This window comes from Sturnira hondurensis, unplaced genomic scaffold, assembly GCF_014824575.4.
Source record: "Sturnira hondurensis isolate 20B ecotype Veracruz unplaced genomic scaffold, ASM1482457v3 Scaffold0014854, whole genome shotgun sequence".
NCBI lineage: Eukaryota > Metazoa > Chordata > Mammalia > Chiroptera > Phyllostomidae > Sturnira > Sturnira hondurensis.
The window spans coordinates 4,612,277-4,632,822 of record NW_028087485.1 but is presented as its reverse complement, the minus strand read 5'-3'; the positions used below and the strand labels follow the sequence as shown (position 1 = coordinate 4,632,822).

Here is a 20,546-nt window from a genome sequence, read left to right as displayed (position 1 = left end):
ATGAGAAAACTTTTTAAAAAATTTTTAAGATTTTATTTATCTTTTTAGAGAAAGGGGAAGGGAGGGAGAAAGACAAGTAGAGAAACCTCGATGTGTGATTGGTTGCCTCTCATGCCCCCAACTGGGGACCTGGCCAGCAACCTGGGCATGTGCCCTGACTGGGAATTGAACTGGCAGTCTTTCATAGGCCAGCACTCAATCCACTGAGCCACATCAGCCAGGGCCATGAGAAAACATTGCTAGAGTTGTAAATAAAACAAAAAAATTTTAAACAGATTGTATTTTTACTTATCTTGCTTTATTTACAGAAACGCTTATTAAAAGAGAGGCAGAAGCTGCTTGAAAAAATAGAAGAAAAGCAGAAAGAACTGGCAGAAACAGAACCTAAATTCAACAGTGTAAAAGAAAAAGAAGAGCGAGGAATTGCTAGGTCTGGGACTTTTTTCACCAACACTTTTACCTTTCTACCTAGGTTTTCTATAGAACCTAAACAGTTATGGGTTAAGAAGGCACAGTATTAAGGGCAAAAGTTAAATGCCCATTACAAAGTAATAGCCAATGTTAAACAAATACTGTGGGCTAAGCATTACTCTATGCATATTGCTTACATTTTTCTACTCAAAGGCCCTTAAGGGATCTACACTGTCCCCACTTTAAATTTGACAGACTTGTGACTCTGGTAGGTTAAATAACTTATTGAAGATAAAATAGCTAGATATTGTTGGTCTTTTAAAAACATTCATGATGTTTGGTTTTTTTTCACCCAAATAACATTTTACTGTATGTTTCATTCTGCTACTTCCTTTTTTCACTCAATGCTCTTTTAACATGTAGACATTTTAGTATCTGTCTGTAGATTGGACTTGCCAGTGTTTGCTGATTTTATGAGTCAGTGTATTATGTTTTTATGCCATTTATATTCATTTTAGTGAAATGCCTATTCATATCATTTGCCCATTTTTAATTTTTTTTCTCTTTTATAGGGTTGTTTTGTGTTAATATTTGTTCCGTGTGTTGTGAATATTTTCTCTTGCCTTTTAACCTTTATAGTGTCTTTTATTGTAAAGGGTTGAAATGTTCATACAGTCTAATGTAGTTGGAGCATTTTTTAAAGATTTTATTTATTTATTTTTAGGTAGCACGGGAGGGATAGAAACATTGATGTGAGATGTGAGAGAGAAACATCTATTTGTTGCCTCTCCTATACTCTCTGACCAGGGACCAAACCCACAACCCAAGGCATTTGCCCTGACCAGAATCAAACCTGTAACCTTTCGCTTTGCAAGAAGGCACCCAGCCTCTGAGCCATACCAGTCAGGGCTAGTTGGGGCATTTCCTGAGATAGGGTACTAGAACTGTCTGGATTTACCAAGTAATGCAAACCTGGAGTAAAGACATTTTCTGTCTGAAATCCTTTGTGTGTGGGCTTGTTTATATTGTACCTGACTTTGTGATTTTATACTTAATACCTTCTTTAATGGAATTTTTTAAATGGCTGTTGTCTCTGTGTACTTTTGATGTGTTGATTGCAATTAAACTTGGTTATGTCCTGTTCCATTTTTCAATCCATTCTCTTCTATCTTGTGTAGATTGGCCCAAGCTACCCAGGAAAGAACGGATCTTTATGCAAAGCAGGGTCGAGGAAGCCAGTTTACATCAAAAGAAGAAAGGGATAAGTGGATTAAAAAGGAACTCAAGTCTTTAGATCAAGCTATTAATGATAAAAAACGACAGATTGCTGCTATACATAAAGATTTGGAGGACACCGAGGCAAATAAAGAGAAAAATTTGGAGCAGTATAATGTAAGAACTTATGACTGTTTTGTACAAATATTTTTGTAGAGATAAGTGTGTAGTTTTACCTATTTGTTTTAACAGTTTCCACGCTAAAGATATATGACAGGTACTCATTTAGACAAGACCAGCACAAGTTTAGCATTATACATATGGTAGTTCTCTTTTACCAGTGAGTGTCCATGTAGACCGAGTATATTTTGAAATATATTTTTATGAATTGGTAGTATGTATCTGAACTACCCTTAATTTTAGCATCATACAAATCTAAAACATAACTTTATAGTAATTTTCTGTCAATTTAATAACTTACTGCAGAATGTATTTTTTGTTGTTAAAGCTATGGTGATTTTATGACATTTTTAAATTAATTAAACATTTACTATGCTTATTTAGCTAGCACTTCTTTAAAAGTTGAAGTAGAAGATAAAGTCACTTTCAGAGTAAGAAGGATCTCTCATAATTTGAAATGAGAGAGGGAGAAAAATGCTTTCCTAAGGGATATGTACGGCTGATAGTACAGGTGATTAGAGAAGGATGGAAGTGATGCGACGGGTGTGTGTAGGACAGGTACAGGGGAAGGACGGTGTGTGTCTGTCAGTGCATATGCAGAGGGCACCCTCATACTGCATAAGATCTACACATGTTGGTGTGGTTGGTTTTTCAAAAATGTCATTAAACATATAATCTTAATATATGTGTATACCACATATATAATATGCATATGTACTATATATACACATAAAAACATGTACATTTATATCTTTAAGTATTTTATTTTAAACAGATAAATGTATGCTTATGTGCCAATTTTTGTCGTTAGATTTCATTTTTTATAGAATAGTTTTGGGTTTATAGCAAACTCGAGAGAAGGGTATGAAGATTTCCTGCATTCCCCACATGTGCGTGTGCCAGTCTGTAGAAGTAGAGCCCAAGTGTATGGGTTTTTGTTTGTTTTTATTTGTTTTTTTGGATCACTCTCAATTGGAGTTCCCAGGCATCTTTCTTGGTAATGAGCCAGCCACATATATGTGTACAGTTTTTCTTAAAGTTGGATGAAAACAGTTTAATTTAGGGCTTAATCTAGGGTCATATGTTGCACTTAGTTGTTATGTATCTGTTATCCTCTTTAATCTAGACCAGTTCCTTAACTTTTTGTGATTTTTTTCCAATTAGAGTTGACATATAATATTATATACCTTACAGTGAGGTAGATAAATGAATAACTTCTTTGTGACTTGATGTTTTGAGTTACTTTGATAAAGTGCATATTATATATTGATATATACATTTATGTATTACAGATTATATAACTTTTCCCTAGTAGTTTAAAGTTGATTTGCTCATTTAATTTTTAGTGACTCACCTTTGAATGTGTCCAAAAGTAAATCAAGTTTTTTTTTTAAGATTTTATTTGTTTATTTTTTATAGAGGGGAAGGGAGAGAAAAAGAGAGGGAGAGAAACATCAATGTGTGGTTGCCTCTCATGTACACACCCCCCCCCCCCCACTTGGGAGACCTGGCCCACAACCCAGGCATGTGCCCTAGACCTGGAATCAAACTGGTGACCCTTTGAGTCATAGGCTGGCTCTCAACCACTAAGCCACACCAGCCAGGGCATAAATCAAGTTTTTAAAGAAATAATTCTTGATACTCATTCTCAGTTAATATTTTAATGTAATCACAGTGAGCCAAAAAAATAATAATAACAGTTGGAAGCAAACAGAACTGATCTAACCATGAATGACTCGACTAGTAGCAACAGTAACTGGGAGTAACAGTTAGCCTACTGGCCTTGAGAATGCAATGTGCTTTGGACTTTGGTTTGGATGGAGGGAATGGAAAATGCAGATTTATCTAGGTAGACAGTATGGTTTTTGTTATAATATATGTGGTTGAGTTTATTGCAAGAAATGGTGAAAGAGAATGGGGTTGCAGAAAAAAAAGACACGGAGGCATAGTTGGTAGATAGGGGTTTTCTTACGAGCTTACTGTTTACCGCCTCATCAGTCCTGCCTTGGATCTGCCCAAGGCAGGACTTGGCATCAGAAAGTTGATCTTACAGAGTCATTCCCATGTGTAGATGCTCCAACAGGTTTCATAGCTTTTCCACTGTCAGCGGTGGCAACAAGGCTTCTCGTGGTACTGGCGTAGCTTGATGCCCTCATCAGTGGGCCCATCCATGGTGAGGATTCTGTTTAGGGTCTTGTATGCACCTTCCACATTCCCTTCCTACACCATCACAGTTCTGGCAATGATTCCTATGTTTTGCCATAACCTTGAAAATAAGTCTTCACTCCACAGGACCCCGGGTCCTGGGGACTCAGCTGACACAAAGTCCCTAGACAGTATAGTTTTAACTGCGATGCTTGCACATCCTTTCCTGAAATAAAGAAAATGCATTTTGTCTTGGGTTCATGGAAACACCAAACTCTTTTTTCCCCCAAGAGCCTAATGGTTAACCAAGATCCTGCAATAAGAAGTTTATTGTTTATTTATTCTTTCTCAAATTTCAAGTTTCTTATTTTCCAACATTGCAGTCATACCTTAGGGTATCAAAATGACCACTTGTGAAGGTGAAGTCTCTCCTGTGTATGGGATAGATATGATTTTACAGTGCTGATTACATTATGCAACATAATTTTTAGCTTTTCAGTATACTCCTGAAACTCTTGTGGTCCAGGGTTTGTGTGCAGAGGAGACCATATGCACTGCAGTGTTTTGAGATTTTATGAATGTATGTTTTTCTCCTAAAATTAGGGAAGAATATGTATTATATAAGTAGTAAGGTTTAGATTATTAGTGAAAAAATTTTATTTTAGCAATATTTTCTAGAGTAACTTTGTGATTTATATTTTCTGATGGTATGCTCTTTTATCTAAAGATAATTTTTAAAAATTGAAATTTGATTCTTTGACAGCTGTATTGAAATATAATTGACATATAATAAGCTGCATATATTAAAAATGTATCATTTGCTAAGTTTTGACATATATATACCTATGAAACTGTCACCACAATTAAGATCACCTCCAAATGTTTCCCATACCCTGTGCTAATTCCTCCCTCCGTCCCCTACTGCCCCCCGTACCCATCCCCTGACAACAACTGATTTGCTTTCTGTCACTTTGGATTAGCTTGCATGATATTGGATTTTAAATTTGAATTATTTTCATTTCCATAGAAACTGGATCAGGACCTTAATGAAGTCAAAGCTCGAGTAGAAGAACTGGACAGAAAATACTATGAAGTGAAAAATAAGAAAGACGAATTACAAAGTGAAAGAAAGTTAGTAAAGACTAAAATATACCTTAATTATTTTTTGAGAAATGTTAATTACTGGCTGTTAAGTGGTCTTTAAGTATAAATTAACTGTTATTCAAGTTTGATTTCATTATTGTACTCTAAATTGTACACTGTTAGTGCATCTTCTTAATACTTTTTTTTACTGTTGTTCAATTAAAGTTGTTCTCATTCCCCCATTACTCTCCTCCGCCTTACCCACCCCCACCCCCTACACACAGTCCTCTCCTCCGCCCTGTTGTCTTTCTCCATGTGTCCTTTTGAAATTAAAGACAGTCTAATTTTTATTGGCTAGTTACTTGTGGAGAGAGGAGAATGCAGAACAGCAAGCGCTTGCTGCTAAAAGAGAAGACCTTGAAAAGAAGCAGCAACTTCTTAGAGCGGCAACAGGAAAGGTGAGCAGATTTTCTCATTCCCTCAGTTTACATTGAGCCAGTTGCTATTGCACAAAAATTTACTAGCTCGAGCTGTGGGTTGTGGGTTCCAGGTAGTAAGAGTAGAGTGCAAATCACTTGTCCTTTAAGTGTAAATGATGGGTATTGTTAACTGTGTAATTAATGATGGCACTTTGGATTTTTAGATGAAGAACCCATTTGTAATGCTAGTGTCAGAGAACAGAACCCACAGGATGAGATTTTGCATGTAGTTGGGATATTGCAGGGGGGCTGTGTTCTGGGGGAGGGTGTTTTTAGTTTAATATCTGGAATATTTTTAAATAAATATATAAATGGTTATTTTTTACCAGCAAGAGAGCCATTGGTAACTTATTTTAATATTTTTCACTTATAAATAGGCCATCTTAAATGGAATAGACAGCATAAACAAAGTGCTAGACCACTTTCGTCGAAAAGGAATAAACCAGCATGTTCAAAATGGCTATCACGGCATAGTGATGAATAACTTTGAATGTGAGCCTGCTTTCTACACATGTGTGGAAGTCACTGCTGGAAACAGGTGAGATTATTCGCTTGATATCTTGAGTTTTTAAAGGAAAGAGGGAGCCCTGGCTGGTGTGGCTTAGTGTATTGAGTGCCAGTCTACGACCAAAGGGCTGCCTGCTTGTTCGATTCCTAGTCAGGGCACGTGTCTGGGTTGCAGGCCAGGTCCCCAGTAGGGGCACGTAAGAGGCAACCACACATTGATGTTTCTCTCCCTCCCTCCCTTCCCCTCCCTCTCTCTAAAAATGAATAAATAAAATCTTTTTCAAAAAAAAGAAAAGATGTCAATCCATTATCTTTAAAAAATGAAATAAAGAGGGAATAAGAATAACCTAAGAAATAGCTCTTTGTAGTTTTAATACAATGTGTCTCCCATTATCTTGTATCCTCAGTTACTTATTTAATTTCCTAATTAAACATAAAGGTGCCAAGTATTTGTTTCTGATCGTAGACCTAGAACTTGCCCCTTTCAGGGCTTTTTCTCCCTCCGTTTGAAGTTTTCTAAGTAGCTCTCCCCATCCCTCATGAATTGGGTTGCATAGAAAGGAAGTGATTTGTTTAAATGTTTATAGCACTTTAAAGTCTAGCAACTAAAAACCAATCTAGCAGTAAAAATGTGTCATGTTCTGTTTACATGTAGGTTATTTTATCATATTGTTGATTCAGACGAAGTCAGCACGAAGATTTTGATGGAGTTTAATAAAATGAATCTTCCTGGAGAGGTCACTTTTCTGCCTCTTAACAAGTTAGACGTAAGGGATACTGCCTATCCTGAAACCAATGTGAGTTGGTCTGTCTTTCAATCAGTTACTTTTTAAATGTTTAATATATTCTTAGTGCAGTGGCACTGTACATTAGTGCATTAGGATTCACATGGTCTGTGAGCTAAACATGCCTTTTTTCCCCTGGAACACGGTCCATGCTCAGTGGGGATGACAGAGGCCAGGGCTACAACATGAAGCAGATCATTGAAAATGTGCAAAGTATTAACATATATAAATGCAGGGTACTTTGAGAATGTATCCTGGGGTGACAAAATTAAGGTTAGATAGTTGGAGAATTCCCTGAGGAACTGTCACTTAAAATGAATATTTTTAATTGAATATAGTTTTTAAACAACTTAGAAGTTAAAAATGTCTACAAGGTGCTAGTCTTGAAAGTATAATGTTGCTTTTGTTACCAGCTGGTATCCTTTAAATGGACTGAAAATATTTCTGAGACACTATTTATTCTTGAAAAAAAACTAGTTACTTTGAGGCAATAAATTCCAGAACGTTCATGGTAGTAGCAACTATTTTACTATCCTGAGGTTGAAGCGGAAACCTTGTGAGAACAATCCGCAGTTTCGGAGGAACAGTGGGAATCTAATAAGCTGCTCAGAGGGCCTAGCTTTGTTTGGGGGAGGAGGAATTGAGTCACAAATGGGCCGTGTGAGTGAAGCAAGACACAGAAGAATTCATGTAGTGTGGTTCCCTTTACACTTCCTAAACAATACTAAACTTAGGTTATAGAACTAGAAAGAAGTGTAAGGAAGCAATTACCATAAAAATTAGAATAGTGGTCTATCTCTTGGAGGTGACCGCTCTGCGACAGAAAGGGGCACGCTGGTGGCTTCTGGACCTCTACAGTGCTGTTTCTTGTCCTGCGTATTGATTATATTGGTATTCTCTTTGTAATTATTAATTTAAGCCTAATATAGTTGCATTTTTTCCTTAGTGGGATTTACTTCCTAATTAAAAACTCTAGAAATCCTGCTTTAATGGTTTAAGAGAAAAAAGGGGGGGAATTAATTTTATCTGAAAAAAAGTTTTCCTAAATATCTAAGATAGGTATAAAATTAAAATGTTTTGAGAAAATATTACTAGTTTACAGTTATTTTGCCCTTCTGTGTGACAGATGCTATCCTATTCAGATGCTATCCTATACATGTTTCACATGTATTAATTTGTCTAGTCTTCACTCTGTAAGAAAGATACTGTTATTGCAAGTTTGTAAATGAAGATGGTGTTATATGGGGAAGTTAGGCGGCTTGTTCACTAAGCTCTTTATCACTGTGCTCTGCTATTGAAAACCTGGACGGTTATCTGAACACAATTTTCAGGATATTTCCGTAGAATGATTTTTATGACTTTTTCAGTATAAAAACCAGTAGTTTTAAAATAGAAAGGCATTTGTGTTTATTTATGTTTCATAAGGATATAATTCATAATTGTGCTAACATGTTTTAATTAACTGTATTGTGATCTCTTTGCCTGCTGACAAAATATTCATTTTTAGGATGCTATTCCTATGATAAGTAAATTGAGGTACAATCCCAGATTTGACAAAGCCTTCAAACATGTATTTGGAAAAACGCTCATTTGCCGTAGCATGGAGGTTTCAACCCAGCTGGCCCGCGCCTTCACTATGGACTGCATCACCCTGGAAGGTCGGTGGTGGGACTCGCGTGCCATTTTAGTGTTAGGGGTGTGGGCAAGTTCATGTCTCGTTGTGTTTTAGTTGTTTCTTCAAATCAGAACCCAAACAGGGTCCACACTTCCGTATAATCATTTGATTTATAACAGGGATTCTTAAACTTTTTTTTACTGTGGAATCCTTTGGCTCTTTGGTGAATGAAGCCTGTCAACTCTTTTTCAATGTTTTTAACTGCATAAAATAAAATACTTTGGATTCTTTTAAAGATTTTATTTATGTTTTAGAGAGAGGGGAAAGGAGGGAGAAAGAGGGAGAGAAACATCGATGTGTGAGAGAAACATTGATCAGTTGCCTATCACATGCCCCCACCTGAAGACCTGGCCCACAACCCAGGCATGTGCCCTGACCAGGAATAGAACCGGCGGCTACCTTTTGGTTCACAGGCCAGCTCGCAGTCCACTGAGCCACACTAGGCAGGGCTAAATTCTTTTCTTTTTAGTTCCCATTAAAGAGGTAAAGCCTGTAGATTAGTTGTTTGATTATAAGTCAACATATCATTGAGTAAAGGTGTTATGAAGAATTGCTACCTTTGTTTTGTTTTGTTTGTAGGTGACCAAGTTAGTCATCGGGGTGCTCTAACTGGAGGTTATTATGACACAAGGAAGTCTAGACTTGAATTACAGAAAGATGTTAGAAAAGCAGAAGAAGAACTGGGTGAGCTTGAAGCAAAGCTCAATGAAAACCTACGCCGAAATATTGAAAATATCTTTTTGTTTTGTGCTACTGTGTAGAATTGCATTTTGGTTGGAATATGTAATCTGTTTCATGTTAGGTGTATCTTCTCATATATATACAGTGAGAAAAAATTCCATGTATTTGACTTTTATTTAAGCACAGAAGCTTATGTTGTTTGTCTCTTTAACTTCTGAAGACAAAAAACTAAAAAGTATTTTAACATTGATCCTTTGCTTTGCTGTTAAATAGCTAATAGCACTGAGTCTACTGAGAGAAAAGAACTCAAGAAACACTAAAATATAAGGTTATAAGGGAATTGAGGCGGATTGGGCAGAAATTGTTGAAGGAAACTCAGGGTAGTGTTTCACGGAAGAAAGGTGGGGGAAGGCGAATATCAGGAATGCTACATACTGCATAGAAGTTAAATGTATAAGGGTTAAAAATGTCCGTTAGATTTTTCCATCACAAGGTCATATGGTTCAGATTTAGTACTAGTGGAGGAGATGGCCACCAAAGTCCATGAAAATGGTGTTTGTACTAAGAGTGGCTAGTCCACCACAGTGCCCCTCCTTCCCAACACACCGAGCCTTCCCCCTCAGGCACACATCTCCTAAACTGAGGGTCCCCACGCACAAGACTCGCAACCACAGGAGCGACGGGCAGTGGTAGTTCATCACAGACAAACCCCCTGGACTTGCTCCAAGGTCCCCCTTTCTCTGACTTTGCAGTGAACTAAAAGCAGCCCCGCCTTGGCCCACGTCTGTTGCTATGACTTTTACCTGTCGGTGGTCTACACAGTCCCACCTGGCTCGCTTTCATTTTCTTAAAACAATCATGGTATAGGCACAAGTGTTTTATGTATACTTAACATTATGTCACACAACATTAAAAATATTGTAGGGGCAAAAAATACTCTAGGTACTCCAGCAGTGAAAAGAGTTAATCATTTTTGCTACTTCACTAGGACATTCTTAATTGAAATTGACATTTTTTAGAAAGTATGAATTTATAGCTTCATACTTTTTTCATGCATAATTTCCATTTATAATGCTTTAAGCATAATAGATTGATAAAGATTTTTAGAAGTAATACTGTTATATTTAATTTATCTTCTGGGATTTCCCAAGAATGCTGATTGATTGGTATAGCTATTAGCAAAATAATAAATGTTATTTTGAAAGAGAAACGGTGGGGTGAGCACCATTTAATTCAACATTATTATGGCCCATAAATTTGTGGAAACAACTTTTATTGAAGGGTAAAGAGAAGGAAGGGGGATACAGAATGTGTTCATAAGAACTGGGAGAATTCTCCTTAGCCTTGTATATGGATTAATAATGAAATCGACCAGTTGATGAACCAAATGCAGCAGATAGAGACCCAGCAAAGGAAATTTAAAGCATCTCGAGATAGCATATTATCAGAAATGAAGATGCTGAAAGAGAAGAGGCAGCAGTCAGAGAAAACGTTTATGCCGAAGGTTCGTAAGTATGCCTTTTGTTACAGTTTTTTTATAATACCCCTTTTAAAAAAGATCTTATTTATTTATTTGTTGAGAGGGGAAAGGAAGGAGAAAGGAAAGGAGGGAAACATCATTGTGTGGTTGCCTCTCATGTGGACCCCACTGGGGACCTGGCCTGCAACCCAGGCATGTGCCCTGCTGACTAGGAATCAAACCTGTGATTCTTTGGTTCACAGGCCAGCACTCAATCCACTGAGCCACACCAGCCAGGGCAGATGTTTTAATTATATAGAATTGGGTGGACCATATTATATAGGTTATCTTTGGATTTCAAGTGTTCTATTTTTGTTTAGCCCCATACGTTTTTGGATATCTGCATTTGTTATATCACACTTATACCCAGGGGTACCCATGGTCTCCTTTTCATAGCCCACATTCAGACTTTTCAACTTCATTAAACAAATTGGCATTTTGAACTCTGGCAAAATAGTATTGTCTGATAGTAGTATATTTGTCAGTAAGTACTTTTGTCTGTAGAGTACTATTTATGAAGTCACATGAATATTTCATTGCATTGCATTTTGTTCGGAGTATTAAAATGAGTAGAAAGCAAACTTATTGCTGTTACAAGTAGTAATACTTAATGGTCTTATAAACATGTAGCAATTTGACAAAAACTATTAATTTTATACATCAGTAGTATTAAAACAAACTTTTTTTTCCTAAAAATTGCCCATAATTTTTCTACCCGTGTACATTCTAGCAACTATTTTTTGTTCTTACGAATATGTATGAAGATTTTTATATAGGTTGGTCATGAGATATGGTGTTCCACACAGCCCCATAGTATCGTGTCGTGAATATTGTTGCTGTGGTTCTAATTATCAAACTTAATGGATACCTACTAGTTAATTGAGTTGATATTATTTAGCTCATTTTACTTTCAAATACAGATTATTAGCAATTTTTCACTATTATAAGTGATACAATAACTAATAATGCTTGTGTTAATAAATGAATAATCATCTTATAGCAACGTAGCTTACAAAGTTTGGAGGCGAGTTTGCATGCTATGGAGTCCACCAGAGAATCATTGAAAGCGGAACTGGGCACTGATCTGCTTTCTCAACTTAGTCTGGAAGATCAGAAGAGAGTAGATGCGCTGAATGATGAAATCCGCCAACTTCAGCAGGCAAGTGCAACGGACAGGGAAAGAATTCTTTTGAGAACTAGCTACTGTGAAAAGTGTCTTTCTTGCTAATAAAGAAATGCCAAGGAATAGTAAGAAAGTATAAAAATGACCCTTGGACTTAAAATAGCCATAAGAATAAGTAAGTCTTTCTAAACCATTCTATATATGTCAGAATTGTACAAGAAATCTTCATTTTATTCTATCTTATTTAATGCACGTTTATTATTAGTAAGGTTGGGATTGTTAGCTTTGCTATATTGATCTGATCACCTTTATGTATTTAATATTGTTTTCATTAAACATTTTATTATTTACGCTGAGATAAAAACAACACTAAGTCCAAAAAATAAAAAGCAGGAGAAGAAAAACGTTTTTGATAGCATGCTTATAGAAAGAGCCAGGCACAGAAACAGCATTCTGAAGAGAGAAAATGAAGAAAGTATGGGGCTTTTGGGAGGCTATAAACCTCTGTTTCAGCTCATTTGAAAACAAGTGATGGAGGTGACGGCAAATTAACAGCATTCCTGTGGGTGATATGTACATGCCTCTGTAGATAAAGTTTTCTTTCTTTTAGGAAAACAGACAGTTGCTGAATGAAAGAATTAAATTAGAAGGTATTATTACTCGAGTAGAGACTTACCTCAATGAGAATTTGAGAAAACGCTTGGACCAAGTAGAACAGGTATGTTCTTTTTCGATAGTTCCTTGATGACCATAACATTCTGAAAGTGTGTATATGAGAGGCTCTGACTCAGAGCATGGACTTTGGGAACAGAAAGACTAGCGGTCTGACTGCCTTCCTTGAGTTGGGATTCTAGCACTGCCACCTGGTGTAAGATCTTGTATAAATCAATTCATATTTCTTTTAAGTTTTATGTATTTATTTTTAGAGAGGGGGAAGAGAGGGAGAAAGAGAGAGAAACAGATTAGTTACCTCTCACACACCACCTCTCACACACCCCAGCTGGGGCCCTGGCCTGCAACCCAGGCAAGTGCCTTTATGGGGAATCAAACCAGAGACCTTTTGGTTTGTAGGCTGGCACTCAGTCCACTGAGCCACACCCGTCAGGGCAAATCATTTAATATTTTTAAGCTTCAGTTTCCTCTTGTGTTAATTAAGTGAATATAACAGTAATACTGTTTGGTATGATTATCCTGGTACAATCTAGGAACTCAATAAAAGTTAATTAATATTTTATCAGTAGTAGGCAGATGCTGAGAAATTTTTTTTTAAGAACACTATCATTTTTTTAAATAATTTATTTATCTTTAGAGGGGAAGGGAAGGAGAGAAGGAGAGAAATATCAATGTATGGTTACCTCTCATGTGTCCCCTGCTGGGGACTGGCCTGCAACCCAGGCATGTGCCCTGACTGGAAACCAAACCACGATCCTTTGGTTTGCAGGCCTGTGCTCAATCCACTGAGCTACACCTAGGGCAGAAATTTTTTTTCTGCACTGCTAGGGCAGAAATTTTTTAGTAATTATATTATTACTCTGCTCCATAATGATACTTTAAGTATTTTCAATTATATGAAATAGTTTTATTTGTTTGCTTGTTTGTTTTCTTGAATGTTTATTGTAGAATAACAGCTATAGAAACTGTTGGTAGTCATAACATTTGAAAATTTAACAAAATTCATATTTTCTGGCTTAATGCTCATAAGTTCCTTTTGTGTTGCAGGAACTGAATGAACTGAGAGAGACAGAAGGGGGTACTGTTCTTACTGCTACAACCTCAGAACTTGAAGCCATCAATAAAAGGGTAAAAGATACCATGGCACGATCAGAAGGTAAATTATTTAGTAAAATTTTAAAAGACAGTTAACTAAATTTAGCCTTGGCTGGTGTGGCTCAGTGGATTGAGCGCAGGCCTGCGAACCAAAAGGTCACCAGTTTGATTTCCAGTCAGGGCTCACGCCTGGGTTGTTCCCCAGGAGCCTGGATGCGGGCATACAAGAAGCAGCCGATGGATGTTTCCTTCTTTCTCCCTCCCTTCCCATCTCTCTAAAAATAAGTAAATAAATAATTTTTAAAGCTACTTAATTAAATTTAGCTTATGTACTTTATAACATTGTTCACTACAAAAAAAATATCTAAAGGCAAAAGTATCTAGTAATGATTCTGTGTTTTCCATCATAATAAACAATCTGTAGTGAATGGAGTTTAGGGTATTGATTATAAAATAGTAATCTTTGTTTTACTGAATTTCTGTAGCAATTTTAAGACCATAAATTATTTTGTTGACAAAAGTAAGAAATAGCTGGATCAAGTTTCTTATATCCTAGTTGCTGAGAAGAAAATTATTTTTTAGTTTTTTATAAACATTTCTAAGAAAAACTATACTTGTGATTCTTATGTAAACTCCTAATTTTGTCCTGATTAAGTGTTTTATGAATTTTTATAGTAAAATTTAAAGAGACATGTAAAAGCCTATCTATTTTGATAGATTTGATTATTAAAATAAAACATTTGTTCACATAACACTCTGGCTGTAAAATACACATTGTGGCCTAATTTGTTTTTTTCTCCATTTTAGATTTGGACAATTCCATTGATAAAACAGAAGCTGGAATAAAGGAGCTTCAGAAGAGTATGGAGCGCTGGAAAAATATGGAAAAAGAACATATGGATGCTATAAATCATGATACTAAAGAACTAGAAAAGATGACAAATCGACAAGGCATGCTACTGAAAAAGAAAGAAGAATGTATGAAGAAAATCCGAGAACTGGGATCACTTCCCCAGGAAGCATTTGAAAAATACCAAACACTGAGCCTCAAACAGGTAAATCTTACTGGTTGTGAATTTGAAATCTCATTGCAAATTTTCCTGCATATGAATTTATGTATACATCTTTCCTCTTTATAGTTGTTTCGAAAACTTGAACAGTGCAACACAGAGTTAAAGAAGTACAGCCATGTAAACAAAAAGGCGTTAGATCAGTTTGTAAATTTCTCTGAGCAAAAAGAAAAGTTAATAAAGCGACAAGAAGAGTTGGATAGGGGGTACAAGTCAATCATGGAACTGATGAATGTACTTGAACTTCGAAAGTATGAGGCCATTCAGTTAACTTTCAAACAGGTATGTTTCTTTTTGTAGTAGATATACAAGACAAAAATTTCAGCTATTATTCAGCTCACTGTTCAGTTTATAAGGATTTTAAAGCTTTTTTCCCACTGATAGTTGAATCTAATACATGTGAATAAATCCAGCATATAAGTTACTAATGTAATAATTAGAATGTTTTATACAGTTATTAAAAGTATCCAATCTCGTATTCTTGTTCTTAAAAAAATACTTGTGACTGCTTTTAAATATGTCTTTGTTTTGAGCAGTAATATGTATAATTCCACCTAAGCAAAATTTATATTCAAATTGACACCCAAACTTACTAATTTATGTGTGTGTGTGTGTTTGTTTTAAGGTGTCCAAGAACTTCAGTGAAGTATTCCAGAAGCTGGTACCTGGTGGCAAAGCTACTTTGGTGATGAAGAAAGGAGATGTGGAAGGCAGCCAGTCTCAGGATGAAGGAGAAGGGAGTGGTGAAAGCGAGAGAGGTTCTGGGTCACAGAGTAGTGTCCCGTCAGTGGACCAGTTCACTGGAGTTGGAATTAGGGTAAATACCTTAACATCCAGTTTTTCTCAGTGATTTCCAATATGGAATTTGTAGAATATTTTGCAAATCTAAATTGATGCACTACATGCAATTTAATTTGAAGAACTGATTGTGACTCTGCTCTTTTAGGATATTGACTCAAATGTTTTCTTAGGTGTCATTTACAGGAAAACAAGGTGAAATGAGAGAAATGCAACAGCTTTCAGGCGGACAGAAATCTCTGGTAGCTCTCGCTCTCATTTTTGCCATTCAGAAATGTGACCCAGCTCCTTTTTACTTGTTTGATGAGATTGACCAGGCCCTGGATGCTCAACACAGAAAGGCTGTGTCAGGTACAGTTTGGTTTTGTGCTTAACGGTGAGAACATGCTTTAAAATGATAGCTTGCCTTATAGTTATTTCTTGTTGCATGAGATATTTGGGGGAGCTAGACAGGGTATGTATTAGTAAATGAAATTTCTCTTTTAAGAGGTTTTTAAAAATTTAGTATTAGACTACTTTGCAAAGATTAGTTTTGTGAGAAAGTTGTAATTCGTTGAATCCCTTGAAAATCCTACTTCAGTTAAACTTTTATGTAGAAGTCTCTCATTTTAAACTTGTATTTCTTAATGTTTAAGTAGTTCCTGTCATAAACAGTTGATTTTGTATTTAAAGAATCTGTATTTGATTTTTAGTAAGTTCAAAAGATCTTTGAGGAGTGGGTAGAGGGGAAAGGTTGTTTTGGCTTTTTGTGTGGGAAAACTGACTTTGCTCTCACATTATTTCTAATGCTGTGTTAGAAGTTGCTGCTTCTTTATATTCTGTAACTTTAAGATATTGGGGTTAAAGATTTATTCCTAATTTAAGAAATTAAGGTGGTAATTTTTATAGGTGGTAATCTATGCATGAAAAATAGATTCACAGGCTGTTTTGAACTTTAAGTAAGTATAAAGATAGTTGGTTTCCAAATTTTAAGATCTGAGAAAGGGATTCTATTACATTACTTTTTTTTTTTTTTAACAGATATGATTATGGAACTTGCTGTACACGCTCAATTTATTACAACTACGTTTAGGCCTGAACTGCTTGAGTCAGCTGACAAATTCTATGGTGTAAAGTTCAGAAATAAGGTAAATTTTTTTACATGAAGTTTTTAAGTTCATATAGTATTTAATTCATTATAATTGTTGAATCCTTTTTTTAAAAAAGTTTTATTTATTTATCTTTAAAGGGGAAGGAAGGAGAGAGGGAGAGAAATATCAATTTATGGTTGCCTCTCGGGTGTCCCCTGCTGGGAACTGGCCTGCAAACCAGGCATGTGCCCTGACGGGGAATCAAACCGCAATCCTCTGGTTTGCAGGCCCGTGCTCAATCCACTGAACTACACCAGCCAGGGCTGTTGAATTCTTTTTTATGTTACTTAAGTCATGAAAGAGAGCTTAGAAAGTAGTTGCTTATCAGATGATGTCTTTGTAAAGAAGAAATTTCTACTTTGGCATTCATTGAACTGATTTTATTTTCATTGGCATTAAGAGATAGTGCCTTCCTCTCTCTTCAGTACTTATTTAATGCCATCTTTAGCAGTTAGGTACATTGAATTATGTTTGGCTGAACCACATAGTTTTTCCTGGTGTTTTAAGCCTTAACTAAAATTGGTTCTTTGAAATAGCAAAATAATATTTGGGCATAAGTACTTATCTATATCTTCAGAGCATTGAAATGCAGAGTATTTTTAAACATACACATTGAACAAACACCATTATAAAGGTTTTATTGGTCAATGTTTTAGAATCATTTGACTTTGTATGTAAAATTTATAGATGATAGCTGTATTTTAAATACTACCTTATACAGTGGAAAACACTGATATATTTCTTTAAGGTTTAACAGATTTTGTTTTTAACATTTATTCTTCAGGTTAGTCATATCGATGTGATCACAGCAGAGATGGCCAAAGACTTTGTGGAAGATGATACCACACATGGTTAATTAGAAAATGTTGTCCCCTGGTTTTCAAGATGTATATACTATTCTGATTCTCATCCCCAGGAACTGTAAATTTAAACCTAAATATCTGGTCATTATTAGTAGTTTTCAGACTTAGAGCACACACAGTCCTTTTATATTTCTGTCATTGTATTTTATAAGATACTCTGTAATGTTACATTTCTGTGTATAGTTTAAGGATTTTATTTCCCATACAACTTTTTGTAAGTGTCCTGTTCCTGTTTTAAATGTTTTGAAACATGCTAAATATTGTTTCCTAATTATTTTATCAATTTATATTGCTTCTTTTTTATAGCTTCAATTAAATAATTGGTTTTATGACTAATTTTGTGTTTTCTGTGTTTTTTCATTTATAGTTGTACAATTAGAAACCGATTTTTCTTCAGTATCTGTGTTTTATTCTGCCTAAGAAAAGATCTGCCTTTACCTAAAAGGAGATTTTAAAAATACAGTTCCATATTCTGTTGAATTACATCAATGGTTTCCAGTCCTGGCTACATGCGTAAATCCATGGGGGAGGCTTTTAAAAAAGTAACACAGCGGGAATCTTTCCGTGCAGTTGGAGCAGAATCTTCAGGGGGTGGTGTGCTGGTCATTGTTAATTCTGAAGATCCCCCGGGTGACTCTCTCTCACTGAGGTTTAGAACCCCTGCATTAAAGTCCATATAACAGTCCTTTAAAGATTATTTTAAGATGGCAGTGTATTTAATAAAATTTGTGAAGATAGTTTTAAGAGTAACTGGGAACACTAGAACCCAAAAATTGAGCCATAAAATGTCCTTGTTTTTTGGTTAAGTAAGTAGTTTTGGGAAACATTGTTATTGACACATTTTTTTTATTCCCCCTCAGATGAGGTCTTTGTTGTTTGTTAATTGTTTTAAAATTGCTTTATTGTGCTCTTTTTATATGGTCTGAAGTGACCTCTGAATGGTTCACTATTCACTTGTCCCAGAAAACCCCACAAAATCATGCAAATGAAGAGATTCAAATCTTCACCTTCGTGTTCACTTTTAGGAACACTCATGAAATTGCCCAGGCCATCAAAGGCACGCATATCCGAAAAGCCACCAAGTGTCTGAGGGACGTCACTTTTACAGAAGCACTGTGTGCTGTTCTCTCATTACAGTGGCGGGGTCAATAGGTGTGCCCAGGCCACACAGTGGGGCTGGACACAGGGTCCGTGGCCCCAAAATTGTGCTGGGTTTTTGCTGCACATGCTTAAAAATGCAGAGGATGATGCTGGACTTACGGGTTTAGATGTAGATTCTCTGGTCATTGAGCACGTTCATGGTACATTTAGTAGCTTATCAACTAAACTTCCAGTTTTCCCACTAATGCCTTCTTTTCTCAGATCTCACGGAAGATACTAGTTGACGTGTCTCCTCTAGTCAATGCTGCTTCCTCAGTCTGTTTTTCAAACCTTAACAGTTTTGAGGAGTACTTTCAGATGTGTAAAATGTCCTGTTTGGACTTGTTTTGTATTTTTTATATGGTTAGACTGGGGTTAAATAATACCACAGGGGTGAAGTATCCTCAACGTATCATATCAAATGATACGTTGTTAACATGCTTTATTGCTGGTGATGTGTACCTTGATTGGCTGCCCAAGATTTTTTTGCCAAATATCTTCACTGTAAAGTCCCATTTTTTCCCCTTTGATTCTGTTTTTGGAAGCAAGTCACTAAGTACAGCCCACACTGGGATTCTCCCAGCCTTAGCAAACTTGTTTATTCTAGTAGTGTTTTTTTGTTTTTCTGATTCTTTGGGATTTTCTACATAGGCAATCACATCACATGCAAGTTAGAGACATTCTGTTTCTCCCATTCCGGTTGTATGTAGAGCCTTTTATTTTGGGGGTTGATTTTCTCCCTAAGTTTATAGTTACCAACAGGTGGTTTGGGTTGTTAGCTGCTGCTGCTCTATTAGTGGGAACCAGGAATCCCTCAAGAAGCACTTTTATTTACTTATATTTTAGAACAACTCAGAAAATTATGTTAACGCCTTAACTGTATGCGTGTTGTTAGGCCCGAGATCTTTTCCCATCCTCGTCAAGGGGAGCGCTAACCTGTCCTTCGACATAACGCAAGAGACACTTTTTTAAAGTGAGACAGTTTTGTGACTTTGAATTTAGAAAATTTTTTGAGTTTTCACTTTGAGTTTTCATTTTGAGTAACTGAATCTCTAATGTTCAGTATATTATAAAGATTTTTGTATAATTTTGGGGCCTTTAAAAAAATAAAATATGAATAGGAGACATGGGTTAAACATTTGTCCACCCAAAATAAGTGAAAAAAATGTTAATTTTAAAGAAAGTAATGCAATTTATAGAAACACGAATAGTGGTAGAATAGTCATACAATAGAAATAAGAAAAAATGTAAGATGAGTTTTGGAGGATTTCTGTTTTTTAAAAAAGTAAGTAGTAGCAATCTTGTCTTTGAAAACATTTTTTTTTAAATATTGATTTTAGAGAGAGGATTCATCGGTTGCTTCTTGCATGGGTCCTGGCCAGGGAACCGACCTGCAACCTCGGCATGTCTGGACAACACCCTGAATTCTCATACACTGAGCACCAGGACTAATTTTTAAATGCAGTTTCTCTCATAGTAACTCTCAAGATAGAGAGGCCTAGCACTTTGATTCAGCTCCCTAGAAAGGGAGAGTATCAGTGCTGAGGAAGAGAAACCAGATTAAGATTTCACTGTCACCCAGCAAATGGTCACCTTACACTGGGAGAAGCATGCTGCTGGGATGCTTGCCAGGGAGGTGCACAAAGTATTTACTGTCAGGATTTTTTTTTTTTTAATAGTAGCATGGTATTCATTCTTCACCTTTCTTCACCTCTTACGCCAGCATTTCTCCTCATCCTGGAACACTAATGACTAGTCCAAGTTTGCATCTTCATCAGGGGAAGAGTAAATGGCAATCGGATGCCCACTGCTGCAGTTAAAAATTGGTGGCAGCAAAGGGTTAAGTTACTACCAAAAAACTAGGAATGCCCTTCCTTACTTGAAGATTTTTTCTTTTAAATTTCATTTATTGAGTTTTTTTCTCTTTAAGAGAGAAGAAGGGAGAGAAAAGCATTGATTTGTTGTTCCACTTATT

General features: G+C 36.1%; 1 protein-coding gene and 1 pseudogene across 1 annotated transcript in view; one reads left to right on the top strand and one right to left on the bottom strand.

The window, feature by feature from the left end:
* The window catches only part of SMC3 (structural maintenance of chromosomes 3), a 33,812-nt gene extending 16,045 nt beyond the window's left edge, over nt 1–17,767 (top strand). The window contains exons 12-29 of the mRNA XM_037063961.1: nt 309–430; nt 1,590–1,803; nt 4,979–5,082; nt 5,393–5,492; nt 5,891–6,051; nt 6,676–6,817; nt 8,313–8,463; nt 9,060–9,212; nt 10,514–10,665; nt 11,681–11,839; nt 12,414–12,521; nt 13,523–13,631; nt 14,378–14,625; nt 14,710–14,922; nt 15,266–15,457; nt 15,612–15,789; nt 16,459–16,565; nt 17,353–17,767. Coding sequence (XP_036919856.1) covers nt 309–430; nt 1,590–1,803; nt 4,979–5,082; nt 5,393–5,492; nt 5,891–6,051; nt 6,676–6,817; nt 8,313–8,463; nt 9,060–9,212; nt 10,514–10,665; nt 11,681–11,839; nt 12,414–12,521; nt 13,523–13,631; nt 14,378–14,625; nt 14,710–14,922; nt 15,266–15,457; nt 15,612–15,789; nt 16,459–16,565; nt 17,353–17,424 — 2,685 coding nt within the window. The 3' untranslated portion in view covers nt 17,425–17,767. The remainder of the gene's footprint in view (nt 1–308; nt 431–1,589; nt 1,804–4,978; nt 5,083–5,392; nt 5,493–5,890; nt 6,052–6,675; nt 6,818–8,312; nt 8,464–9,059; nt 9,213–10,513; nt 10,666–11,680; nt 11,840–12,413; nt 12,522–13,522; nt 13,632–14,377; nt 14,626–14,709; nt 14,923–15,265; nt 15,458–15,611; nt 15,790–16,458; nt 16,566–17,352) is intronic.
* Nucleotides 17,768–19,425: 1,658 nt separating this feature from the next.
* LOC118999561 (uncharacterized) lies at nt 19,426–19,526 on the bottom strand (annotated as a pseudogene).
* Between the last annotated feature and the right edge of the window lie 1,020 nt (nt 19,527–20,546).